This window comes from Ochotona princeps, chromosome 8 (genome assembly GCF_030435755.1).
Source record: "Ochotona princeps isolate mOchPri1 chromosome 8, mOchPri1.hap1, whole genome shotgun sequence".
Taxonomy (NCBI): domain Eukaryota; kingdom Metazoa; phylum Chordata; class Mammalia; order Lagomorpha; family Ochotonidae; genus Ochotona; species Ochotona princeps.
The window spans coordinates 25520762-25548710 of NC_080839.1; the positions used below are offsets into that span (position 1 = coordinate 25520762).

Genomic DNA, 27949 nt, shown 5'->3' on the forward strand with positions numbered 1-27949 from the left:
CCACCAGGTAGGATTTGGTTCAAGACAGCGATAAGGCCGTTACAGGCTGTGTGTGTGTGGTGGAGGGAGTTTTTCACAGCTACATGGCCTGAACCTGCAGCACAAACACCAGTGAGTGGCCCCAGGCCATCTCACTCGACAGCAGTCTCGTATCACACAGCTGTGTTGGTCCAGGAGCCCCATGGCATTTGCTAAGTTCCCTACAAGATGGTCACACATGAGACCCAAGCCCGCCCTTCACAGTATACCCTCAGGGACCCTCTCTGCTTAGTCTACGATGGAGAGCCGAGCTCCAAGCACCCGGAGCACAAGTAGGGGTGGACCAAGGCCATGAAGAGTGTCCTAGGACAGAGCCAGCCAGGAATAACACAACACCTCTTGGGTGCTGCCTCCATTTCACGGTGGTGATCAAAAATGGTGCCCACTGGGAAGCCACAGGCTTCCTGTTCAGTTCCAGGAGAGCTTGCAGCCCTCTGCACCCAGTCTGAAGTTGCGCAAGCCAGCAGACTTGGCCTGAGGGAGAAGGTATGACAGAGGGAGTTGGTTTCTAATTCCAAACGGAGTCATCCACCCAGATCCCTTTCCGGGGGTCTCCCCACAACTGTCTCTGACAGCTTCTAGCCTTCCGGCTCTCCTCCCAACTGCAGCCACTGGGACTCAGAGGTGGATCCTCCCTGAGCAGCAGGAACGTAGCCTGGCCAGAAACAGCTCTTTCTGTGAAGTCTATCTGCTTAGCAGGGCTGGGAAAGCAGACTCCTTGGGGACACAGAGTTCATGGAGAGGTGGTGGAGGCAAACGCAGGGAAACTCCACTTACAGAAGGCACAAGTGCTTCGTTCAGTGCCTTGGTTTCCTTCACAAGGTCAATGAGGTTAGGAATTATGTGTGAAACACACCTGAAATCCAATTACTTAAGTACCAAGGGCACAAGGATTCCAGGCTTCAGGAGAAACCAAAATTTTCTCAGACCCTCATCCTCCTATCATTAGAATATCTGCCTAGCAAATACTTTTGTGGCAAAGCAGTGCTAATTTTGCCCCACTGCAATCAGTGACTTTAAAAAAAAAACAAAGATTTTTATTGAAAAGTCAGATTCATAGAGAGGAGGAGAGACAGAAACATCTTCCGTCCAATGATTCACTCCCTAATGGCTGCAATGACTCGAGCTACGCCAATCCAAAGTCAGGAGCCAGGAGCTTCTTCCAGGTCTCCCACATGGGTGCAGTCCCAAGGCTTTAGGCCATCCTCTACTGCTTTCCCAGGCAACAAGCAGGGAGCTGGATGGGAAGCAGGGCTGCCGGGACACAGACCAGCAGCCACACAGGATCCTAAAACATGCAAGGTGTGGACTTTAGCCACTAGGCTACCACACTGGGCCCAGTGACTTCACTTTTTTTGTGTAATCTGCAGCAGCTTAAAAAGGACACAGATATCAGAAGATTCCAAAACTGGGGTGAAGTTTGTGATTAGCTCTGAGAGGAACAAGGTTGCCTGCTCTATGGTGCTAACAGCTACCGAAATAGGAAAAACTCCAAAACTAAGGTGCCTGTCCTGTCATGGCAATGGAGCTGTAGATCCTTGCAGGGTCCTTACCAACACGAGCATTTGCAAGACAGCTGGCCCCAACTTCAAGGGCTCTGTTTCTCCAAGTCATACTGTATGAATGAAACACACACACACACACACACACACACACCCCCTTTGGCTCCCATGGCTCCTGCATCAGACTACCAGCATCCTGACCTACAGAGGCAGAGTCATCAGGAAATCTTGGAGGGCACTCAGATCTTTTCTGTCTCACGGATAGAAAGATCTCTACTCTTTCAGGTAGCCCTGCTCCACAGACATAAGAGTGGGGAAATCACATCCAGGAAGAATGGGAAGGCATTCTGCTTACCTAGAAAAAGTTCGCAAGCAGTGCTATTCAGTTTTAACCTTTAAACTGCTTATCCATAGTCTACTAAAACTTTAACACAGGAACCAAGAGGAAAGTTCAGAAACTACGGCAGGTTGTCTAACTACATGGCTACAGGCTCACCCACTGAGAAGCTCAAAGACCAGACTGGAAGGGGCCGAGATCCCCCATGCAAGGGACAGCTGCTCTGCTCATTTATAATGTTCTAGAAATTGAGCAAACATCTTGGGTCCTAGAAATTGAGCAAACATCTTGGGTAGGCAATTCCTTCAAACTACAGGCAGTGGCACTAGGCAAGCTCCCTAGCAAGAGCAGCCAGAGTTGGAGTGAGCGAGGCCAGAAGCCAGGTGGCTGTTCTTGCCTTCCTCATCCCTCTTGGCCTTGTCAGTGTCCCCTGGAAGCAGTGAGGGCTGCAGAACCCACACTCAGAGCCAAGGGTGACTGCAGGTTCACACTCAATTGCCAAGGTGCAGCACTTCCACTCAGCTTTCCCCAAAACCTAAGGCATTGGAGACTATTTCTTTTTCACAACCAGGCTCCCTTCCCTGCTAGCCCATCTCTGATTCCACCTCCAGATCCACAGAACACTAAGTGACTGAAAACAAATTTGGTAAGCAGACTGTAAGAAGAAGCAAACGTGGAAGGCTGGGTACACCCGAGGCAAGGGTCTTCATCTGCCACATGCAGATCCAGACTCTGTGCCTCAGACAGTTAGGTGGGATGGAAAGCACGTGCTGCACAAAGCCAAAACTGCCAGTGCCAGCTGTCCCATCTCAAGTTAATAGTTTTAGGTAATTCAGTTCCTGTCTCTCATGTCTGATGGTTCTGCAACAATCAAATAGTAATGGTTTCTTTTATTTTTCAGGATCTGGAACTATACCTGGAACACAGCAGCTGTTGGGAGACAAAGAGAGGAAGACAGCAGGTAGGTGGATGGGGATGGGGTGGCAGGATGAGAGCAGGATAATCTATACACTTTAATCACTTCAGTTAGGCAGCTGCCTGCTGGCCTGAAGGCTTGCTGAACTAATCCACCAGGAAGCCATCTTCTCAGGAGCTACAGAGACACTGGGAACTAGGGGGAGTCCTCAGCTGACTGCCAGATGTCTGGGGATGAGAGGAAACAAGGCCAAAAGCCTGAGAGGTCAGGGGTGGGAAGCAGGGAACTGAAAGAGGATTGGGAGACCCAAAGGCTGAGCCAAGTCCAAGCCCCTCCCCACACTCCCTGCCCCCATCCTAGCCAGCCAAGCCATTTGCCACAGCTTCTAGGGCATGGGCGGGGACTTGGCAAGCCCACAAAGCCCATTTCCAGCAGATATGTCCGTCTGCAGCTGGAGGGAGGCCGGTGCCCAGGCCCCTCCTCACGGGCACAGCTAGAAGATGGCTGCAGACCTGGTGGTGATTCCTGAGGGCGAGCTGGACAGCAAGACTCAGCTTCAGCCCACTCACCTAACTGCCAATCTCCCCCTCCTCCATGTCACTCCACGCAGGCCAAGGCCCAGGAGATGCGGCTGAGCTCTGGGACCTAACCAATAGAGACTTTCACCATTGCCCGGAAAGCTAGCTCACTTTCACCCTTTTCATATTCAATTCTGTCTCTGGGTGGGTTTCCTCCCTGCCCTAACCTGGGGGTCTCACTTGTTTGCTTATCTCTAAGGTTGTGTAAATATCCCTCAGAGAAGGGGTTCGGGATTCCTCTGCACCCTTGCCAAGGGAGCAGCCAGGGCATGTAAGATCCTAGCAGGCAGTGGTCAGATGGATTGACAGAAGGCAGAGATGCTGGGCAGGGTCCCAAAACAGCTTCCAGACATCCTCAGCTACGCAAGGGTTCCCACGAGGTAGGGCATGGGAGCCGCGTGGGAGTCAGAAAGCAGGGCAGCCTGGTGCTCTCAGCCGTCTGGGCACTCACTGGGTACCTGGTATGGGCTGTCATGATGGCGGCACTGGAGCGCGCACCATGGCACACTCCCCAGAACATTACAGGCAGCCACACAGTCCAGCAGGCTCAATCTGTGTCTATGCTGGGCACCACACACAGGCATCTCTCATGGGTGTTTGAGCCCCTTGCAGGACTCAGCCTACATGGATGGTCGATGATGCCCACTAGCTGCTGTGCACCACTTACCCACAGGGCATAGGCATCTGTGCCTATCCCATGGCTATGCAGAGTGTGAGACCCTTCATACTGGGTCTTAAGACTCCTGGCCTAACCTCACAAGGCAGATGCACCATCTCAGGATCTTACAATAGAAGAAGCCACAGCAAAACTACTCAGCACATGGGCCCAGAATGGTAGCCTGGCGGTTAAAGTCTTCTCTTTGTACGTGCCAGGATCCCATATGGGTGCTGGTTCTAATCCTGGCAGCCCTGCTTCCCATCCAGCTCCCTGCCTGTGGCCTGGGAAAGCAGTTGAGGACAGCCCAAAGCCTTGGGACCCTGCACCCATGTGGGAGACCTGGAAGAAGCTCCAGGCTCCTGGCTTTAGATCGGAGCAGCACTGGTTGTTGCAGTCACTTGGGGAGTGAATCATTGGACGGAAGATTTTTCTCTCTGTCTCTCCTCCTCACTGTATATCTGACTTTCCAATAAAAATAAATCTTTTAAAAAACCACTCAGCGCATATAGAACAGTGCACAGCAAACCAGCTACCAGGAAAACCCTGTATGCACCAACAGCTAAACCAGGAACAGGAGGCCCAGAGCTGAGCGCCTGCTGGCAGTGCCCGAGCAAAAGAGCAAGTTACGCTTCTCAGCCAGACAAGTCAACAAATAAGAACAAGTATAGACACAACCTCAGTGCTTCAGAACCATGGCCAGCCCTGGTCCCTGCCTACCTTGCCAAGGGGGAGCAGGGCAGACCTGTTTGGGGAGCTTCCACTGGGCTCTCAAGTAGCTCGGCCACATGCCCGCAGCACTTGAGGCTGAGAGACTCCAGGAGGTCTGCAGGAAACCCAGCAGTACGCGGGGGACCGCAAGGGAGAACATTTTGGGAAAGAGCTGAAGAGAAACAGGTCTGCTAGGGCAGCAGGGGTGCTTTCCGGAGGCAACAGAGCTGCCAGCAGGCCCAGTGACGCTGCTGACCAGGCTGGAGGGACAGGAGGGAGGGAGGGAGCCTTTCCCCAAGCCCATCTGTCTCCATCCCTTGGTCCTGTGGTCATGCTTCCGCAGGCATGAGAGCTCACAACCCCAGCAGTGGGCGGAAGCCAAGGTAGAACCTGGGGAGTCTGCTCTGGGCAAGAGCATTGTTGAAAGCAAGCTCACAGCTCTGCTCCCTGCCCACGCCAGCACCCACACCCACCAGACTCGGCTTGCCAAAGGGCCTCTCACAGGCTCCTTGCAGGTGCCGGCCTATGGCATCCAGTCTCACCCAAGCCGCTTTCCCAGGGAAGCCCATGCCACCGGGCTCTTCTTTCAGAATTCAGACTTGTTTCCTAGCACCCCCAAGCACTTCCTGGTCTCCAAAGTTCCCTGGGACAGAGCAGCCTGCACCAGGATCACCATCCCCCTCAGGCAGTGAGGCAGCAGGGAACCACCTCCAGAACCTCAGCAGAACTTCCCACAACTCTCCCAGGAAGCAGGCGGAGCATTTCCAGGGAGCGGCGGGTAGGAGCATCTGGGGACAGGAGCCCTTCACCCACCTGCTACCCAAGCAACCAGCCGTTCCCCTCCCCTACAGTCCCAGCGGTAGAACAGGTTTCCTACCAGCCAGGCAAAGTTCCACATGCTTCCCCGACTCTCCACTCTTGAGTTGAAGCCACACTCAGCTATCTCCCACCATCCTCTCCCCCCACCCTCCAGAGCCAGCAGATAACTGCTGAGTAATCTCAAACTCAGGGTAGTCCCCAGCCCGGCAAGCAGGGCAAACCCGAGGAAACCTACTGATCTGGTCCTTGCCAGCCTGCTGGGGACACCCCCCACCCACTCGGCCCCAAATACTACGGCCCTCTGCCTTCACACAGCCACAGGGAGCAGCTGGGGCTCCCTTCTCTGCTTCCCACCCACCTGGGAACACTTCCTTCCCAGGCCCCCAGACACCAGCGCACGGAGTCACAGCAGACGCCTGCTGGCTTGCAGGCATGATGTTGCATCAGCCCCCACCCAACCCAAAATATCCTCACCCCCACCACCTCCTCTCGGCTCCAGCCATCGCCATGGTGACAGCAGCATGACTAACGACACCCTATCAGCTTCAGACACCAAGCGCAACCCCCCCTTCTCCGTCAACACCGCCCCCCCCCCCGCGGGATTTCTGCAGATTGGATGCAAACCAACAGTGCTAGGGACATGCTGGGGGAAGATTTTCAGAGGCGGGGTGGGGAGTGGGTAACATGTCTTAAAAAAAGAAAAAGACACAGTTTTAACAACCAAACCCCAACTGCACCCAAGCCATACAGCTGAGAAAGCAGAAAGAATCCAAACAAAACCCACACAAGGCCTGAGAATTCATTGGCCGCCCACACCCCCGCCGCCCCTCCCCCTCAGCGGCTGCTACACACACACACACAGTGGGAGATTCAAGGATCACCAGAGGAGACCCTTTATTTTTATCCAATCGAGACACTTCACTCCCACCCCCCCCCCCCAACAGCCCGCCTCAGACGCTGGAGGTACCTTGACAGCCGCCCCTTGTGCCCACGGCCCCGCTCCTTCATCAGCCTTTATTTCCACCTGCAAAAGAAGCCAGAGACGGATGAGCCAGCCGGGCACCAGGAAGGAAGCGAAGTCCCTCTGCGCCGGGCCCAGCGCCACGCACGAGGAGGGGGGGCGCGCCGGGCAGGGGGCGTCCGGAAAGAAAGGCCAGCGGGGACCATCTTCCTGCCCCCAGCTGCCCCGGTGGCCCTCGCACCGGCTCCCTCGCCTTCCACAGTGTTTTTGTTTTCATCTTTCCTCCCGGAGCCCTCCAGGAACCTGCCCCCTGATCGCGCACCCCTCGGGGCCCTGAGCGTGCTACCTCGGCCGGCCTCCTCGGGTTGGTGCGGCAGCGGCCGCCGGGCCTCCCATTATCCCCGCCGGAGGGAGCGCACGGAGGGAGGCACTGCAGAGGCGGTGGCGGCGGCCAGCTGCCGGCTGCGCTCCCTCCCCGCCCGTCCGTCCGCCCGCCCGTCCGCCTGCTTGTCTGCCCGGCCGGGAGGGCAGCGTGCGAGGGGGCGGCGCACGCACCAGCCAATCCCCGCCGCCAGGCCCGCCCCCGCGGCGCTGACCTGCCCAGCCCCGCACGACGTGCGGGGGCGGGGGTGCCGCCGGCCAGGCTGCCGCTGCGGGCCGCTCCAGGGCTGCCGGGGATCCCCAGGCAGCGCCTGCCTCCACCCAAGGGGACCTCCACGGGGATACGCAGGCTGCAGCGAGGACTGACCGGCGCGCCCCGGCGGAGGGGCAGGGCAAGGTCAGAGGCGGTGGGATTCCCTCCCCACCACGCAACAGCAGAGGCCGGGTCGGGCCCTAACGTTGAGAGCAGAGCCCCCGCCCTTCAGTCTTCCCAGAAGAAAAAGCCCAAGCAGCAGAAGCCTTCACCCCATTCCAGCGAATGACAAGAGTAAAGCAACTCAGAGGCGGCGCGACCAGAAGGGCAGCACTGGAAGCCAGGTCTGTTGAAGGCTGTCTTCTTACCCACGTGCAGTCCGACTCCTAAGTTCCCAGCAGAGCCCACCTCGGAAGACCCGCAGCTACTCCATGGAGCCCGTATTGCCTGGAGCTCCAGGCTCCTCACCCTGGGAATGCCATCCCTGGTGGCGCCTGGACAAAGCCTACCCCAGTAGCCTCCCCACAGCCCTGCCAAAGGATTCCTGTCCCTTGGGGGAGGAAAGGGGGACACACGGCAAGTATCCCAGGCCAAGGCTTGTAAGGGGAGGTGACCCAGACCCGCCAGAGCTCCCAGCCGTCTGGAGGAGGACCCCCCCCCACAAGCTGCTGCCGGAGCTCCCTCCCTGGGCACCCTCTACCAGACCCTCGCTGTAGCCTCGCCCTCAGGAGCACCCAAATCCCAGGAAGCGGCCCTCTAGCACGCTTCAGCACCCCTGCATCGGGGTCCGGCTGTAACTCACCTCCCTCAGCCTCATTTGCTCGTCTGAGACAGAACTACAAATAGCAATGACTGGCGTAGTTGAGAGCTCCCGGGGAAGCGGGGAAGTGATGGCAGTGGCGGCAGACGCGCAACAGGCTCTGCCAAAGCCGCCACCGCTCTCCACTTGGGGAACAGCTCACCGGAGCTGTTTCTCATCTCACAGATGAATAAGCCCAGGTCAGAGAGAAGTGACTCAGCAGCCCCGTGCAGGCCCTGAAAGAGCCCCCTGCTCAGTGACTCCTCCATCACCCACTGCACGCAGATGCCAAATCACACACAGCCCTCTCCCTGAAGGTCCACAGAGGGTGCACAGAGCAGGATGAGCCACCTGGGGGGCTACAGGCACAAAGCTTGGTTGGACTGCATCCCCTGCCCCCAGGCAGGGGCAAGGAACAGTGTCCTCAACCCAGGCTTCTGGTGGGAAGCCAAGCTTTGGCATCCCTGAGCTCCTACACATGTCAGGCCAGAAGTCGTTCCCCCCAGGATTCTGGCTGGGCTATAACCCTGTGCAGCTTGCTGCCCCACAGGAGAGGCCTGGGCTGCTTCGAGAGTGGCGATGACCTCTACCACTGCTGCAGCAACCTCAGCTCTTACAAGGAAACCTCCAGCTCACATGTCAAGTTTTGTGCCTGTCAACAGCTGGTGAGTAATGGGCTGGAACTCAAACCAGGACCCGCTTATTCCCCAGCTTCATCTTCCTCCCTCTGCCAACCCTAGGGAGGAGGTCCAACAGTGATGGGGAGTGGGGGGTGGGGGGGTGTCACTGGAACCCACCCTTGTCTCTGTGTGGCCACGCTCTCATGCCTCATAGAATCCCCTTCCCCCTGCCTCGCCCCACCTGGCAAGCTAACACAGTGCCGGGCTCAATCCAAGCAGTGCCTCCACTCTGCCAGTTTCTCAGACTGCCAAGCCCCTGTGAGCATCGCGGGCTCCTCCCCAAGCAGCATACCGCCTCTTCTAGGGCACTTATTACAACCCAGTGCAGTCATCTGTTTACCCGGCCCTCCTTCCCACATGGCAGGAGCTGGACTATGACTGCATGTGGAGGGTGGGGAACCAGGGGACGGACACTCCACAGGGAAGCCACACCAGCAGCCTTCTCACCAAGGGACTCGAGGACCTGCAGGACACCTGCCCTGGGCAGCCAGCACATCTTCCTCACCAGCCTGCAGGAGTCACAGCGCCAAGTTCCCACTCTCATTCCGCTTGCTCACTCAGCCCTATCCCAATGACATGCACCTGCCCTGCCCACTGGCAGCTCTTGGCCATCACCGAGGGGCTGTGTTCCCCAAGGCGGCCCACCTGCTCCTCTGAGGCACCTTCAGGTCCAAGGCTTGAGCAAAGCCGAGGTGCCTGCCAGGGCCACTCTGTCTCTAGCCAGGACATCCACCAGAGAGAAGTCAGTGTCTCCACCCACTGGCAAGACCCCAAGGGCCAGATCCCACCCCCCCCAGACACCAGCAGAAGCCCCCACTTGGAACACACCATCTTTGAGACAACCCAGCGAGATAGGACTCATTCATGCCCACTTACAGATGGAGCAGCTGAGCACCTTGCCGAGCCCTGCAGCAGGAAGGCAAGCGAGCAGGGCTCCCTTGGGATGCTGTCTGCGTTGCTCTGTGCAGTTTTCCCACCCAGCTACCTCTACTAGAGCGGGCAGCAGGCAGGGGACACAGGGTTCTCCTCCAGCCTCATCATGGCCCTGTGCTGAATGAGGTCACCCTCCCCAACTTCACTTCAGGGCTCAATTCAGGACCTGTTTCCTCCAGGAAGCCTTCTCAGGTTTCCCAGGTCCTTCCCAAGCCAACAGCACTTCTAAGGTTTCTCATTTGACACTTGGTACTGCTTTCTCTCTGCACACATGTGTCCCTCTTCTCTGCCCAGGATGGCTGGAGTCGCACCTCTCCAAAGCCCCCCGTGGTCCTGCCCAGTGCCACACACATGCTGGAGGTACTTGGAGTTGTCAGCGAGGGAGTCTGGGCCCTCCTCCCCTTGCTGTCACACAAAGAATCCTGCCAAAGAAACCCAACACCTCCTCCACCTTCCGAGCCTGTTTGAAGTCCCCAGTGTCCACGCATCAATTTCCACCCAAGTAATTGCAACCCATCATACACACATCATCCCCTATATTTGAAACTCTTTGCAGTTGTCATGGGAACTGCCTTTGCCTTCATTCACTGATCAGGCCTCACAATTAGCTCTGGCAGCGGAAGTCTGTGTCAACGGCAATCGCAGGCAGGAGGAAGTCAGGAGCACCAGCACAAGGAAAGACGCTCAGAGGAGGGGGTGCCCACCATGTCCGAGGGAACTCGCCAGAGCTCCCCTCACTACCCGCACCGACACACAGAGGGCAGGCCAGCTGGGAGCAGACGGTGCTCCACCGACTCTGCACGTGCTCCTGGATGCTGGTGAGAGGGCCGGACACACTGTGGCCCTCGTGTGGTTCTCCTCACCCTCATCCAGCAGCCAGGGACCGCAAAATGCTATAGGATCCCAAGTAACAAGGGACCGTGTCGCAAGGAGGTAGGACATAAATGCCAAGTAGTTGAGGAAGTTGGGATAGCCCGGGTGGGAGACTTCCTGGAGGATTAAACACATAACCTGTCACCTCTGACCTCCAGGGTCAATGAGCAGCCTCCAGGGCACCCTGCTGCCCTGCCACTAGCTCTGCCATTCAAATCCCTCTGCACACATGGTGGCTCCAGGGAGCCCCCTCCCTTCCAGGCCTCCCCCCCTTAGAGCCCCACCAGAGCCCACGAGGGTTAAGCACGTGCTCCCAGCTGTGAGCTCATGGTCTTGTCAGCTGTACTCTAGAGCTAAGAAGGTAACCCCATGTGCCCAGGTCAAAGACAACGCTGTCCGGCAGACAGAGAGAAGCTGCCTTCCTCCAGCCCCAGGAGCAGGAAAACACTATGGCAAGTGCCTCTCTTCATCCTGCCAGCAGCAGTTACTCCCCCACCCCACCCCCATCAGTGGGAACAGGGACTCTGCCACCTCCCCTCTCACTCCCGGGACTCCAGGTCTTCCCTCACATCACTAAGGGAACCAGGGTACTGAGAGCTGACCCTGGCAGAGCAGAACAGTCAATAAAGACGGAAGACAGGACAGGGATCGTCCAATGTGCTCCCTGCAAGGATGGCCCAGAAGTGAAACAGACTCCAAGGCAGCCGCCGGGGCCCAGTGCCTTCTAACTGCTGCCCTAGCAACTCGCCTATGCCCTGCAGCGGCTTTCTGCCACAGTTAGGAGCCTCAGTGAAGGGGGCTGTGGAGGCACCTGCAGGCTGCCAGGTACTCAAGTGATTTTTGCAGGGCAATCCCCAGTTCTGAACACCTGCCCTCACAGCACTGGTGGGTGGAAGGCTGGACCTTTGAGTTGTTTCCCAACTCCCAGGCTGGGACTGGCCACAGCTCAGAGCCAGCAGGGGCAAGATGCCCCACAAACATCTCTACCTCAGTCAAGCAAGAAATACCCCCACACACATCTCAGCCCAGTTACCCCACACCAGGCTGCTGGCTTGCTCGGGTTCTCATATTTCTTACCCAGGTGAGAAGACAAGGCCGCCACTACCCCACATAGCCACACTCAGGCCAACCTGAAGGACCCCCAGGAACTGCCCACCTTGCTGCGGCAGGCTCGCAGGAAGAGGAAATGGCCTCTCCCCTTTGCACCCACTTCTGAGTGGAGCAGACATTCCACAAGGGAGCTGTAAGGAAGCCAGGGGATGGGAGACCTCAACCCAGGTCTTCCAGCTTGCCTGCTGCCCCCCCCCCCCCCCCACACACACACACACACTGCCTCCTCCAACCCACCTCCAGCTGACAGAGGACATGGGGTGTGGCCCACCAAGAGGGAGCTTGGGGCCAAGGGTCACTGGGGCTGCACATCAAGGCCACCTGCAGTGGAGAGGAATTCAGTTCCCCAACAGGGAGCTGCTGGGAGCACCCTGGGGTGGAGACACACCTCACTGCTACTGTTCCTTCCCTGGTGCAGATAGGAGCTGCAGCTGCGCCCTGGAGGAGCAGCGGGACCGGGAGAGCACCACACCCTTCCCCAGCCTCACTTCTCACCCTGCGCTGGTGCTGGCAGCCAGAACCAGCACATCCCCTCAACAGCAGCCAATCCAGACAGCTACACACACAACCCCCCTCTTCCTCCACAAGGGGCAACTGAAGCCCCCATGAGGAAAGAAATGTCCTCCACCTGCACTGTGCAATCCACAGCCACCAATCACATATGGTTATCAAGGACCCGTAAAGCAGCCAGTGTCACCTCTTTAAACGGCTAATGGCTATTGCAGGCCACAGCCCAGTCAGCACTTGGGGAGTCCTGGATGCTCTCAATAGTCAGCTAAAAGCCATGGGCCTTTTTCTCCTGAGAAAACACCCCCCCCCACACACACACACACACAACAGTTGGCTGAAACGTTTTCAAGAGTCAGCAGACCTTACTCCACCCCAGGACTGAGGCTTGGTAGAAGCAGGAGATGAAGTCTAGACTCTGACCACCCCACCCCCCAAAAAGAAAACATGTCCTGCAGCAGCTAAGATGATGCTTGTCCAGTGGACTCCAAGCATAGACCTGACATCACAGTCCACGCCGTCTCAGAGGCCCCAGCACCCAGCTCCCAAGACACCACTGGGGGACTGGGGGCTGTGAGCCCCTCCATGCGGGCCAGCACCAGGCCTCCCAGGACAGCACTGGCAGCTGGGGGATCCTCTATGCTGAAACAGCTGTAAGCCACAAAACACAGCCCTTCTGGAACAGATACAGTCTACCTGCTTCACCCGCTGGTGAAGGTTCCGTGTATTCCTGTGTACTCCTCCACCTCAGACTACCTACCCAGGCTCACCTGCACAGTCTTCATTGGCCTGCAAGGAACAGAACCTCACACTGGCTCCATAGTAACTCTACCTGCCTGGAATCCATGACACCTTACTTGTGCAAGCCTCACCTTCTAAAACAAGCACAGCCTCAGTTAACTGATGACTGTGTAGTGGACAGCATGCCAGATACACAGGGGGACATGACAGTCATTCCTCCAGGCCAGCAGGGGATGTGAAGCATCTTCTCAGAGGATAGAAAGAATAGGTTGGACAACTCTCCTGGTCAAACTTCGTAGCAAGTGTCTGGATGTGTGGATGCAGCCAAGGTAGACCAATAGACCTTGGAAAGGTTTTTCTCAACCCTGGAGCAACAAAACCAACCATGTCTCAGAACTCATCAAAACCACTCAGATAAGCACCCTCAGAACATTTTTCCCCACATCGGGGTCTCTAAGATGACATTAGATGACCATCTCCCATTCCCAGGTTTGGATATAGTTTGGTAGCAAGGAGTGGTCTCCTCCCCTTCCCCCACTGCAGATACAGGAGAAAAAGAAAAAACTGGAACACTTGTCCTATCCACCTTCCTCCATACCACAACCCTCTCCTCTCTAAACCACATGGGCAGACATCCTTCAAGTGTGTAAATGTTAAAAAATATATATGTAAGAATGTTTGTTAAAGAAAGAAGGACGGGACCGGCGGCGTGGCCTAGTGGCTAAAGTCCTCGCCTTGAACGTGCCAGGATCCCATGTGGGCACTGGTTCTAATCCCGGCAGCTCCACTTCCCATCCACCTCCCTGCTTGTGGCCTGGGAAAGCAGTCGAGGACGGCCCAATGCTTTGGGACCCTGCACCCATGTGGGAGACCCAGAGGAGGTTCCTGGTTCCCAGCTTCGGATTGGCGCAGCACCGGCCATTGCGCTCACTTGTGGAGTGATTCATCGGATGGAAGATCTTCCTCTGTCTCTCTTCCTCTCTGTATATCTGACTTTGTAATGGAAATAAATAAGTCTTTTAAAAAAAAAAAAAAGAAAGAAGGACGGGAGAGAGGAAGAGAAAGACAGAAAATAAAGAAAACCAGTGCAGGAGTTTGCATTGACCTGAATCAGTTTCCACCCAGCCAGGTTGGAGCTCGCCGTTCCAGATCACCCTGCTCTCCACAGCCTGCGCAGCTCTTTCAGCTTAACAGTGGGACCATCACCTCTACCCCCTCATGATCCTGCCATGCCTGCAACCTACATCTGGTGAAAAGGACACATAAACTCTTGCTCTCCAACCTCCAGACCCTCTCAAGACCCCAGATTCAATGCACAAACCTGTCACCATCAGCTATTGCCTTAGGGGGTGCAATGTCTTCTGAAGGCCGCAACTATTCCCACACCAGCTACTAAAGGATTTGACAGTTCACTGGACTGCAAGGAAGATGCCAGAACAAGAATATACAGGGAGTAAAGCTGAAGACTTGGGTCGTTCTCCTTACTCTTATTGGATTCTTCACCTGTTTATCAGGACTCATCTCTGCACCCTTCTCCATGGGCCATACCCTTCTACGTCACTGCGGACCAGCTCCCCAAATTCCTGTTGGCACACGGGTCATCAGGGGATCTGGTGAGGGCACAGAGACCGGTCAGGGTGAAGCTGGAAACGCTGCAGTTCCAGCAAGCGCTCCAGATGATGCCCTTACTGTGGGTTCACAGAGGAGCGAGGCAGAAGTGAGGCTGTGGACCACTCAGGAACTTACTGTAAGACTCAGCTGAACACATGCAATAGAGTATGACCACATGCCATCACCTCACAGCCTCATCTGCATGGGGCAGTACCCTGCTAGCTGGCCATCACATGACCAGCCCTAGAGTTCCTGGGAGGTGGGGCTCAGACAACGGTTTTTAAAGGTTTCTCAGGTGGAGCCCAGCATGATAGCCTAGTGGCTGAATCCCCACTTTGCACACACCAGGATCCCACATGGGTGCTGGTTTGTGTCCCAACTGCTCCACTTCCCATCCACCTCTCTGCTTGTGGCCTGGGAAAGCAGTCGAGGATGGCTTAAAGCTTTAGCACCCTGCACCTGCATGGGAGACCTGGAAGAGGCTCCTGGCTTCAAGTCTACTTAGCTCCAGCCACAAGGGGAGTGAACCAGTGGTAGACGGAAGTTCTGTCTCTTTCTCTCTGTAAATCTAGCTTTCCAATAAAAATAAGTCATTAAAAAAAAGGGGGAGAGGGTTTCAGGTGATCCCACGTGGAACTCTCAATCTCCACGGCTAAGCCATTCCCTCCCTTAAAGATCATGTCACAACAGCTGGATCTCAGATCCTCCCAGATGCCAGCAGGAAATGCTATTATTTATTTGCAGACAGATCCAAGGTTAGGGGTTCATAAAGAACAAGTTACCTCCATGATTCACCACTTGTCTTTTTAGAACCTCACAAACCAGGGCTAGTGTTGTTGTACAGCAAGCTAAGCCTCCACCTTTGGCACCAAAATCCAACATGGGCACTGTTATCAGTCCCAGCTGCTCCACTTCATATCCAGCTCATCGCTGATGGCCTGGGAAAGCAGAAGATGGCCTAAGCGTTTAGACCCCTGCACCCAAATGGGAGACCCAGAAGTTCCAGGCTCACGGCTTTGGTCTGAACAAGTCCTGGCCACTGAGGACGTGCAGGGAGTAAATCACGAATACAAGATTCTGTCTCTCAACTCTTTCAAATACTATTTTTTTTTTAATTAGAAAGTCAGATTTACAAGAGAAGGAGAGACAGAAAGATCTTCAATCTGCTGGTTCAGTACCTAAGCGGCTACAATAGCCACAGCTGAGCTGGTCCAAAGCTAGGAGCCTCTTTCCCATTTCCCATTCAGATGCAGGGTCCCAAGGCTTTGGGCTGTTCTCCACTGCTTTCCCAGGCCACAAGCAGAGAACTGGATGGGAAGTAGAGCAGCTGGGACACAAACCAGCGCCCATGTGGGAGCCTAACAGATACATGAGGTGAGGATATTAACCAGTAGGCTACTACACCATGCCCTGAAATAATAAATCTTTAAAAATAAGTAGCAACAACAAAACCCAAAACTCACAAACCATCTTTTTAACCATCTGTTCTAGAACTACCAAAAGTTGATAAAGTTCAAGTGTTTTAACTGACAAAATCTGTTTAAAAGTTGGCTTTGTAGGGCCAGTGTAATGGCTCAAACTAGCTGATTGTTCACCTTCAAGCACTGGAATTTCATATTGGCACCAGTTTATGTTCTGGCTGCTCAACTTCCTATCCAGTTCCCTGCTTGTGGCCTGGGAAATCAGTCGAGAACAGCCCAAAGGCTTGGGACCCTGCACCTGTATGAGAGATCCAAAGGAGGCTCCTTGCGGTGGATCAGCTCAGCTCCAGCTGTTGTGGCCATTTGAGGAGTGAACCAATTGTGGAAAGCTCTTTCCCTATCTCCTTATCTCTGTACACATGACTTAAAATAAATTTTTAAAAATGAAAAAAGTGTGGGCCCGGCGCAGTGGCTTAGCAGCTACAGTCCTCACATTAAATGTGCCAGGATCCCATATCGGCGCCAGTTCTAATCCTGGCAAACCCGCTTCCCATCCACCTCCCTGCTTGTGGCCTGGGAAAACAGTCGAGGACAGCCCAAAGCCTTGGGACCCTGCACCCGTGTGGGAGACCTGGAAGTAGTTCCTGGCTCCTGGCTTTGAATCGGCACAGCACCGACCATGGCGGTCACTTGGGGAGTGAATCATCGGACGGAAGATCTTCCTCTGTGTCTCTTCCTCTCTGTATATCTGACTTTCCAATAAAAATAAGTAAATCTTTCTTAAAAATGAAAAAAAGCGTTAAACAAAAAAAAAGATACCTCTCCTGACCCACCACCTCTCTCTCATCACTTCTCCTACAATCAGTTCCCTCTTGCCCCAGGGAACAGGCCAGGTAGGCAGCATCTCCCCCACAGCCTCCCACCCACCAGCATGCCGGCCACGAGTACAGTAGATGTGATGAGATCCTTTCCAGGCCCGACTGCCAAGGTCCCGGACCTCCAGTTGGGCCACTGAGCCTGCTGGGCCAGAGGCTTAGCAAGCTTTCCATGCTAACCAGGTGCTTTGATTCCTCCTGAGTTCCAGGCTGTGCTCAGACTCCAAACCTTAGGTCACTGCTTCTGCTCTCGGCAGGCTTTTCTTTTTGCATGAAGTACTCCTCTCCCCCTCTCTCCATCAGCTCACTCCTGTCTCCCACTGGCAATTGTGCAGAGGCCCCGGGCCACAGGGATACTACTTCTGTATGTCCTGCCTTCACCCAGGCAGTGAAGGCTGGCGGACACTGCCCTGCCCCTATCTGGCCAGGGGACCTGCCCCACAGTTCTTAGACTGAGTAAGTGAGGGACAGCCCAGAACAAATCTGTGTTATTAGTGATGCGCCTTAACTCAGATTAACTCATGCACAATTCTTATGCATAAAGATTCCCCCCAGATGTCCTAGCAGTGTGTTGTCACGGCCTACACATGACCTACTATACGGCAGGAGTTAGACATATTTTACCTCCTATCAACTCCACAAAGATCGCTCCCATCTTACAACAGGACAGTGCTAAACTGATAACACATTCCACCCTCCACCAAGGCCACCTATGCTCCCACACACACCCAGCCCCGCTCTTCTAAGCAGCTGTGTCTGCTGTGCCCCCATGCCCCACGCCTAAACCCTTCCTGAGAAGCTACTGTGCAGCCGTCACCTCCTCAGGTGTGCTACCCATGGCCACTGCCCACCTGTCCCACTCCCACAGCACGCAAAGAAGTCGTCACTTACCCCGGGGCAGGAGGGCAGCTCTCCAGCCTCAAAACATTGCATGTGTTTTCACAGTGAGGCATTCCTCTAGCACACCCCTCCACCAAGCAAGATCACTCCTCCCCCACCACACAGCGCAAAGACAGAAAGCCCTGGGTAACCTCTTCCCACAACTTCACTGCACTCGAGTCACCCCTAGTAGCAGCAGGGAGGGAGGGAAACTGGTTGGAAGTGGGAAGGGTGGCAGGAGGAGGAGGAAATACCAGGAGGATAGTAGAGAATCAGGTAGACGCACAGATTGATGGTCCAGAACCCCAGGCTCAACAGGGTCAGCGCCCAGCAACCCAGTCCTGGGGTCCAGCCTCCCCCAAGGGTGGCGAAGCAGAGAGCAGGTCCCCTGGCTCAGCTCACTGGCTCCTCTGCACACTCCCTCAGGCGTGGCCCAGCTCTGCAACCACGCCAGGGATGTTACACCCATTCAGTGTAGCACCGCCTGCAGAGTGGTTCCCTGTTTCACCAAAACTCAGCACGTGTGCACACACACACACACAAACTTCCAGGCAACATCTTCACTCTCAGAACATTGCACATCATAAACATGAAATGGAAAGGGCCTAACTTTGGAACAGTGGTGCTATTTAAGGAACAGAAAGTTACTTTGCGAGAAAGATTCACGCCATTGTCCCCACTGTATTGTTTCACTAGGAGGACTCTGTCCTGAGACACCACAGGCCACCCAACCACTTCTGACCCAGAAAGGGGACCTGCTGACCTGGGTCACCACAGGCCACACGGGCGTGATTTCCCGGCCACACAGTGACGAGCAGGGCAACAGGCGCGGGCAGGCCCCCATGGGTGAAGCCTTGTCCCAGCAGGGCTATCTCATAGCCTCAGCCAGCCCCAATCCATGGCATCTTCCCCACGACCACCCAGCAACTGGGGCCAATAGCTTACACACGCGGATGACAAGGCCTTGGCCCTGCTCCCAGCCCCTTTCACTCAGGTATGCCCCAGCGGTGCCAGAAGTGGCGCTTGCCCACAAGTTGCTGGGACTAGAGATCACTGGGGGCCACACAGAACAGAACGCTTGGCCCGGGCTCACCTCCCTAGGTTTGCACACAGGAGGAACGCAGTGAGACAAAGGAGTGGAGAAGGAAGCAACCGCTATCAGGAAGCGAGCAAAGGCAAGAAGCTGTGCCAAGCAGACAGAGAAGTCCCTTCTCACACCCGAATCCTAGCTCCCTTGCCACCAAGAGAGGTAGAGCTCCGAACTACTCCAGTCCCCCACTAGAAATGACTGACGGCACACGGGACTGGCGAGACGCCAACTGCCCCTAACACCAGCAGTCTCAGGGGCTGGGTGCTGCCCACAAGACTGCAGTGGTGACCCATGTGTGCGAAAGCAGGGAGAGCAACGCAGAGCCAGAGCCGGAGCCAGCAGTCACTGGGTCATGACACCCAGGGTCCACAGGGAAAAAGCGCAGAAACATCACAGTGACACACTGCCCTACCCCCGACACGCCCATCTTTCTTCTCCCCAGGCATGTTGGCAGGGCAACACAGCCCCAATGCGCTCCAGGCACAACTCATGATAGGGAATCCCAGGCGCTCGCCAGTCCACTGTAGCCACAGGTGCCTGTGGGTGGCCTCAGCGGCTCTGCAACTCCACAGCTCCCGCGTGCGAAATGCATGGCCACCAATAACAACTCTCCCATGCTACGCCCCTACCCCTACTCCAAGGAGCAGACAGCTTCTGGCAAGGACTGTGTGTTCTGGGCCTTGGATAGCAGAGCCCCCAGGCAGCGCTCAGGCCTGCGGCTCTGTCCAGCACCAGCTCCGCTGCCTGGAGCGACCTCAGCCGCTACGTGGCTCCGCTAGAGCCGTTCAACTCTGTGTACCTACTTCTGCCAACTCTCCACTGTCCGCACCTCAGGCCAGCGGCCTGCCACCAGGACACAGGGGAGGGTGGTCGATGCAGGAGCGCCCGCATGCCTACTTCATCACCCTCCCTCCTCGGCTCCCCTGCACCCTGATCCCAAATTAAAAGGGGACAACCTCCCCCGTCGCTCAAAAGCACATCACTTGTTTAAGCAGTTAGCATCCAAGTGCCAGGTCCTGAGAACTCAGAAGTCTTTGACCCCAGCGAGTTCTCAGAATGCCAAAGAAAACCCAATCATGCATTTCTCATGAGATTTCCCAACCACTTCAACCAGCTCTATCACCATTTCAAAAAAAAAAAAAAAAAAAGACATCAGTATCCAAAAGGAGACTTGGCAAAAGCCGCAGTCTAGTGCATGGTGACAGCATCAAATCAACTTGTCACTCTAGCTCTCTCCAGCCTCCACCCCTTACCTGATGGTCACCACCCTGTCAGCTCTACAGTGACCTGGAAACACGCCCCAAGGGGCTTCAGACAAGTCACGAAACTTACAGGGATAAAGCTAGACATCAAGGCCCCTACAGCTGAGGGCTGGGGTCCCGGCGGGGTGGGCCGGAGTGGGGTGGCCGGCTTACCTCCTTGAGGAGCCCCGCTTTCTTCTTGAGCATCTCACACTTGCGCAGTTTGCAGATCTGGTGTGTGCGGCGGTTGGTGCAGCTGGTGCACGCCCCACAGTTCTCCAGTCGCCGACAGGGCTCACATGTCCCACACCGCTTCCGCTTCTTTCGCCCATCGCCAACCCCTCGGAGCTGGGCTTCGCTCCCAGGCACAGGCAGCCCAGGCCCCTGGAAGCCCCCTACTGTCACCTGGCCCTGAGGAAAGTCATAGAGGCCTGGCAGGTCCGGCTGGACGGCCAGGGGCACCTGAAATTGACTCATGACGCAGCCAGAGGTGAGGGCATAGATAGGGCTGGGACCCAAGCACCGGACGGCTCTACGGCGGTTTGCCAAGGGCCACCAACAGGTCCTCCTTATCCTACAACAGTCTAGCACCTATAAGGGTGAAGGCCGGGAGCACCCCTCCAGGGTGGGGCCTGAGAGTCGTGGGGAGGGGGCGTTGCACAGCTCTCCTGTTCACCTCCTCTGCAGCCTCCTGCTAGGGCTCCGCAGGGAGCAGCTCTCCCACCTGCCGGGGCCCAAGATCGGGGGTAGGACACCAGCACCAGCTCCCAAGGAAGGGATCATCTTGACTGGGGGGGTGCTTCACCCTTGCCCACCCTAGAGCCGGGCATGAGGTATGCAAGTGGGCGTGCAGCGGGGCAGGGCGCAGCAAGTAAGTTTCTCTTGCTATGTCCCCAAGTCAGGCCGGTGGAGCAGGGAGGCACTGTCTGAAAAAGAAAGGGGAAGCGCATCACTTGGGGGCCTCCGGGTAACTTTCACGTGTCACCTCTTCCTGCTTTCTGGGAGAGAGGGGCCGGCTTACGCCAGGTCCCTGCCCCAGATCCTTAAGCAGGCAAGCTCCCGGCACCCGCTCCCCGGACCAGGAGCAGAGCCACAATAGCGGTGCACTGCGTGAAATGTCTCACAAAGTTGCCTCTGTCCTACCCCCACGGGTTGGGAGAGTTGCACCAAATCCCCCACTCTCCCTTTCCCCGGAGGCCGTGGGGGCCCGGCGAGCAGAGATTGCAAAATAAAGTTTGTGCCGAGAGCCTCACCCCGCGGGGCAGCCCCGGTGCCCCCAGCACGGAAGCCGCCTAGAGGTGGGGGCGCACCCGGCGTGGTCCCGGGGAGGGGGGCGCGCTCCAGCCCAGCCGCGGGCCAGGCTGCGCGCGCGCGCGTGCACCGCCACCACCAGCGCTCGGGCTCCTTTGTTCTGGGGCCTCGGCCGCTCGGCTCCGGCGGCTCCGCAGCCCCCGCCCCGCCCCGCCGCCCCCGCTACTCGGTGACCCCGCAGCACCCTCCTTCCCAGCCCCGTTGCCCCCCCATCTAGCGGGCCACCCGTCTTCCCCTTGTCCGCCAGTCCGCGCCGCCCCTCCCCCGCCAGCCGGGACCCCCCCCGCACCCCTCCCCCACCCCAGAGCCGGAAAGGCACCGACTGCACCGACCTGCCCGCCGCCGCCTCCGGGGCGGAGCGCACAAAGGGGCAAAGTTTCCCGGCCCGCACTACCGCCACCCCCGTCGCGGCCGCCGCCACCGCCGCCTGGGGCGCCCGCCTCTCGGAGCGCCTGGCCCGGCCGAGCTCTGCGTGCTGAGCCCCCCGCCCGGGCCGAGGAGGGGACGGCACAGGAGGAAGGAAGAGGCAGCAGCAGCGGCGGCAGCGGCGGCGGCCGCGGCGGCAGCAGCAGCAATGAAGGCGTCCGCGGGACTCCCCGCCCCCCGCGCGCCGCGGCACGTGCTCGCCCGGGGACTCCCCCGCCCGGGAGGGCGCGCACGTGCGGCCTCGCCAGGCCCCGCCGGCCCTGCCGCTGCCCACTCCGCCGGGATGGGGCCGCTGGAGGGCCGGGGGTGGGGGGGTAGTTCCCGTGGCGGGGGAGGGGGCGCGTGGGGGCAGGGCCGGCCGGCTTTGCACCTGCAGTGCCTTCCCACCCCAACCCCCCCCCCGCCCGCAGCTGGCCCTCGGGAACTCGGGAAGCACCCCAATCCTCCCGGCGTTGGCCGCCCCAGCTCGCTGCCGAGCTGTAGCCCGAGCTGGCGGGGTGGGGCACTCAGACCTCCTAGCGTAGGCCCTCCGCGGTGTCCCCACTTCCTGCCACTCCAGCAGGCCCGGTGTCCGCCCGGCAGCCCTGCGCTCTGGGCCCCACTGACCCCGTCCCGGTTCCCCCCTGCACCGGCGGCGGCGCACTAGGTCCCAGGCAGGACAATAGGGGACGTCGCGCGTTTGCGTACCTAGTGGGCCTGGTCGGCAGGAAGGGGATGCCCGGGGGCAGAGGCCGAGCGCGTGCCGCGGGCGGCCTCACGGGGGTCACGGCCGCGCGCCCCGCCCAAGCGCACCCGGGGACCCTGCCATCTCGGGCGGCCGCTGCGCTGCGCTGCGCTCGGCTCGCTCTTTCGTATCGAAAACAAAGACTAATCTGATCCTCCCCCCCACCCCTCCCCGCCATGCCTTCCCATGGAGGGGGACGAGCAGGACACGGAGGGTGACCGAGGAGGACAGCGTTCGGGAAGCACTGGGACACCCGCTAGGCGCGGCCAGGCCCTGAGACCGGGGCAGACACTTTGAAAAGTCGCCCGAGGCTATGTTCCAGGCCTTTGGGGACGGGGGGGGGGGGTGGGTTGGGGTATTTTTAAGGGATGTGGTTCGGGAGCCTTTGAAAGTTGCTAAACTGCCCCTTCAGGCTGCTGCCTCGCCCCCCTTCCCCTTCCCTCACCTGTTGTGCACGCCAAGTTGAAATTCCAGGTTAGATTAATTGAGCTCCGCCCAGCTGGCCTGGCTGCCAGGCTAAGGCCCACAGCTGCCTCCCACCTACCTGGGCTGCAGGAGCGAGGGTGGGTCTTTAATACACACACGGGCAAGTCCTAGCAGAAACAGCCACGGGGCGGACTAGCCTGACCAGTTTGGGCGGTGCTCACGGACCAGGTATCTGGCAGGCGTCCCCGCCCGGCTGAAGCTCACAAGTCAGTCAGAGCTGGAAAAAGAGCATTCGACCGGCTACTTCGAAGGGGAAGGGAGTGGGGAAAAAGTAACTGATCTGAAGGAGCGCTGTCCAGAAAGCCCTGGGCGGTAGCTGCGGTCCCGCTCCGCCAGGAACTAGCGTCTGGCAAGCCAGTGTTTGACAGCCAGCGCCAGAGGCCAGAGGCCGAGTTGTCAGCTGCGGGGTGGGCGGCGGTGACCATGGCTGCGAAACCGGCTTCTGTGGCCCCTGGAGGACTTCCCTTTTTACTCAGGGAAGTAAGACTAGGCTCGAAAAGAAACACCCATAGCCTATAAAGATAAACGCCAATCAAACAGAAGGACTGGACGTGGATTCGTCTTCGTCCATGAGAGCCAGAGCACCCCTCTGCGGGTCACTTTCAAAGGTTGGCAACAGTTGAAGCTATTGCTGGGCCTGGGTCCAGGCTGGGAGGCCCGAGCACCATCCAGGCCTCACACCTAGAACACAGGAACCCAATTACAAGCCTCTGTGTGTGTGTGTGGCCTTCAACACACAACACTTCCCTGGGACCTGCAGGAGCAGGAAGTGCAAGTCTGGAGCCAGAGCTGGGAATGCAACCCAGGCAACTCAGATGGGGGGGGGGGGTCTTAACTGCTAGGCTAAGTGCCTACCCCGGGATTGCTTTAACAAGTCATATTTATCGTGCATAGGAAAGCATTTGGAAAATAGGCATTAAAATGGGGGGGGGGGGAGGTTGCCAACCATTAGCTATATTCCCAACTAGCCTTTTCTTTCTGTGGGTCCGTTTTCTTTTAAAAATCTATGTATATATTTGCTGTAATCACACTGGTTATATAAATCATCCTCTTAACCCACCATTGGGCGTTTTCTACTTAAGTTTTTAAGAAGCATGAGAAGGCTGAGGAGCCAAGAAGCCGGGCTCTCAGCTGTGGCTCCGCCTGAACAGGCTGGCCTTGGAGTAGGTACTCCTCACCCTTGAGAGCGGAGCCCAAGTAAGGTACTTTCTGTAGGGCTCAGTACACAGCACCCTGTAAGCCAAGCGCTATCAGCAAACCTTTTGCACAGATAAGAAAGCAGGTAAGTCATTTGCCTGGGATCACTTGGCTGGGGAGCTATGGGCTTGGAATTTGGACCCGCAGCTTTCCTCCTGCTTTTCTGTTGAAGCCAATCTACTCCTCACTAGCCATCCAGGAGAAGATTGCTTCCCAAGAGCCCCTGACTTAGGCAATGTGACAGCGACTTGGGCCATGCACAGGGACAGAGTGTAGGAGGATAGATACCTTGGATAGCCCGATGAGGGTGGGCTTGGACACTTGGAGGCCAGGACACACACAGTGAGCTCCTTCAGTGGGGACTCCCTCAGGTGTGGAGGAGCTCGCGGGGAGCAGGCAGCTGCAGGGACAGAGCCTGGGGAGGTGGAAGGACAGCCAGCCCTGTGGGAGAGCTGCCTGCCACTCGTTCCCCAGCCTGGCTCCCCCTACAGCCATACCCTTCCAGCAGCCCCACAGTTCCTGGCTGCTGTTTCCAGCTGCGGGAGCCCCCTATCGCTTCCAGATCCTCCTCCTAGCTGCTAATTTCCTCTCATCCTGCAGGTCTGGGCCAAAGGGCTACTTTTCCTCCAAGATCCTCTGTAGCTCCTCATCCAGGTTGTGGGCCTGACTGCCTTCCAGAGAAATCTCCAAGCTGCCCACCTGGCCATCAGGAACACTTATCTTATCAGCAGTGGAATTGTTTGCATATTTCCTTCCCAGTTACTACGGACTCTTGCAGGGCGGCCGCTGGCTTTCACCTCTGTAACCCTATACCTAGCACCCAGTCTCTGTGTTGAATCTGGAAACGGGTCAGTAGAGCCCGCCCAATGAAACTTGCTGCTAACACTGAGAAACAATGGCTTCCAACTTTCTTCCCCAACTGCTTTCCAACACCACAAACCACCCGTATGCCCCAGGTCCTGCCATGCTTATTCCCTGTTCACACTGTGCAGGGAGCAAAGGAGGGACGTGTGTGTAGCCAGCCTCCCTGTGTGGGGATAGCACTAACCTACACGAGTGGTTCCGGCTGAGTGGGTCCCAGGTCAGCAGCATCAACGCAAATCTTGCTCAGGACCATCTACACCACTGAACCAGAAGTTCGGGAGAGGTAGGGCCCCACGATCTGCCTCAATAACCCCCTCAGGGACTATCAAGCCTGAGAAGCAAGGATCACACGGTGCAGAATAGGAACCCAGACGCTTAGAGAAGCAGAGAACCTCCCGGATTATATAGGCCGGGAGGAAGTTCCCGCCCCCAGCGGCCTGGGGGGGGGGGGGTGGAGCCTCCAGTAGGCAACCTCTTTCTTGAGGTCAGAAGCTGTCTGCGCTGCTGCCCCCGGGGCAAGAAAGGGAGAGGGTGCCCTGGGAGGATTGCTGGCGACAGGGAACGTTTTGCAGCCTAGAGGATCCGGATGGAAGTGGGGTTCACTGTGCAGGGGCTTCACCCTCCGGGATGAACCACCTGAGAGTTGCAACTGATTCGAGGAAAGCCTGATTGGAAGCCTCTGGAGTGGCTCTCCCAGACATTCTCCCAGGGGTTCCACATTGCCCACAGCCTGGAGAAGCTGCAGCTCATTCCGTGAACTATCTCCAGGGTGTTGATCCTGCTGCGTCTCTTCAGCCAGCAAATCGTTTGTTCTAGATGAAGAGCACAATTTGTGATAGGGACCTATTGCAGAAATGTATACATCCCCGAGTCCCTACCTGAATGTGGTGTTAGAGCTGGAAGGCATCAGGGAAGTTTATTTGATTTGGGGAATGTGATTTCTCTAGTCAAATGTTGGGTAAAAAAGACTATCAGCTGATACTCGGCCCGAACTTTGTCTTTTCAAAGCCCTTCTACACGTGGGCTGCTGGTAGAGCCACCACAGTGGCTGACGTGCAGGTGATTTCCATCACCATTTGACAAGGAGGAAAGCTGGGGCTGAGGTAATTTATCCAAGGTCATCCTTGGCCGAGGGGCAAATGCAGGACCCCTGGACTCTGCTGCACACGCCAGGGCTGATGGGGGGGGCAGAAGCTGGCATTTTGCTCTTGGGGAAAAGGGCATTCACTAGGGAGTTGCTTCTGGACTTGCATAGGCAACAGGACCAATGTGAGGTGTCTTCTAAGACTGGGCTCTGCAGATGCTGTTACATGTAACACCAGGTTGTGTAACAGTATTTTGGACTTAAGGTGAGTCAAACAGACTTTTATGAGGGGAATGTCATCATCGAGGCCAAGTGGCATGATCTGGACTTCAAGGAGGGCGAGGGAGGAGATTAGGACCTTTGCTTGACTTGGAAACCTAAGCTGCTGGTTACCCCAACATGGGTGAGGGCTCTGGCACCCTTAAGGCCTGGTTGACAGATGTGTTGGTCAGGCCCAGTTCAGCTGCGAAGTCATAGCAAGCAAACCTCAAGTCTCAGTGGTTTAGCACCTAAAAAGACACTATTTCTGAATCCTAAAGCATGCCCATTGTGAGGCCATGAGAGCTGTGTCTCCAACGTAATGCACCTGGGCCTGTGTCTCCTGAACCCTGAAGACAAGAAACGGGAATGGGCCAAATGCAGTGCTAGTTCAGAGCTTTCCCTGCAAATGACACATAGGGGCCCTGGGTGGTGGTGGTGTGCGGCTTGCAGCAAGTACAATCCCCCTCCCCCCCGCCGCGTGCCTGGGAGGGGAAGTTCAGTCAACAGCACTCATCTCTGGCACACAGGAAGGTGTGCCTGTGTGACACACATGCAGGTGGCTCTGCACGTTTTCCCCTCCATGACACATGTATCAGAGATTCCACTCTAACGGACTTTGATTTCTTGCACTGGAGCAGGTTCTGAGATGTTGACAACGATGAAAGAGTTAAGGTCAGCATGGTGGAAGAGTTGAATGGCCATGGGCTAAGCTTAGTAGAAAGCAAATAACTTCAGGAAGAGGAATCAGTACAGTGAGATTGAGCCCTCGCCTGATAAAGGGAACATCTACCACAGCAAAGCGTGGCAGATGCATTTCCTGCCTTCTTGTCCTTCACTCCCACTCATGCTTCCTCACTTCAGGAAGCTGTCCATGGTCTCTCAGGGAGCATTATGGGAGAGCCTAGGTCTGTCATCTCCACCAGGCTGTGCACAAGTACCACGCCTCATTCAGTGCTGCTGCACGGGGCAGGTGACAGGTGTCATAATGGACACACAGAGGCCAGGGCTGTAGGAGTAGGGGGAAGTATCAGGGAGATTTGGATGAAATCAAAAGGTGGGGGCCTGGTACAGTAGCCTAGTGGCTAAAGTCCTTGCCTTGTATGCACCAGGATCCCATATGGTACCGGCACCCCCACTTCCCATCCAGCTCTGTTTGTGGCCTGGGAAAGCAGTGGAGGATGGCCTAGAGCCTTAGGATCCTGCACCCATATGGGAGACCCAGAAGAAACTCCTGGCTCCTGGCTTCAGATCGGCACAGCTCTGGTTGTTGCAGCCACTTGGGGAGTGAATCAGCACAGAAGATCTTCCCCTCTGTCTCATCCTCTCTCTGTACATTTGACTTTCTAATAAAAATAAATAAATCTTTAACAAAAAAAAAAAAAAAAAGAAAAGGTGGGAGTGATTGGGATGAAGGGATAGAGAGAGAAGTGTCTGGAAGAAAAATGGCCTGGATGGTCATGCTAGGGATCCCAGCGCAGGAGTGAGCCCATTCAACGCTCAGGTGGGTCTCGCCTACAGAGACCCTGAAGCAACTTGTAGGGGCCGAGGAAATGATTGGGACCACATCCGTGATCTGCTTCTTGGTTAAATGTCAAAATCCTCCAACCAGTTCAGCAGGGAAGGTGTTGATTAAAATGTGGAGGCAGTAAAGGGAACAGTCCTGGAAAATCTGTATAAGATAGTG

General features: G+C 56.6%; 1 protein-coding gene across 5 annotated transcripts in view; it reads right to left on the minus strand.

The window, feature by feature from the left end:
* Positions 1–23243, minus strand: part of TET3 (tet methylcytosine dioxygenase 3) — a 104873-nt gene extending 81630 nt beyond the window's left edge. The window contains exons 1-3 of one of the 5 annotated variants that reach the window (XM_058667734.1): positions 22819–23243; positions 20087–20838; positions 6525–6581 (exon numbers count right to left, since the gene is read on the minus strand). In XM_058667734.1, coding sequence (XP_058523717.1) covers positions 6525–6581; positions 20087–20389 — 360 coding nt within the window. In that variant the 5' untranslated portion in view covers positions 20390–20838; positions 22819–23243. Of the gene's footprint in view, positions 1–6524; positions 6582–6864; positions 6991–20086; positions 20839–21555; positions 21783–22336; positions 22423–22818 lie in introns of those variants that run through there. The other 4 variants (XM_058667735.1, XM_058667733.1, XM_058667737.1 and 1 more) reach the window with 4 other exon arrangements.
* Positions 23244–27949: the final 4706 nt, after the last annotated feature.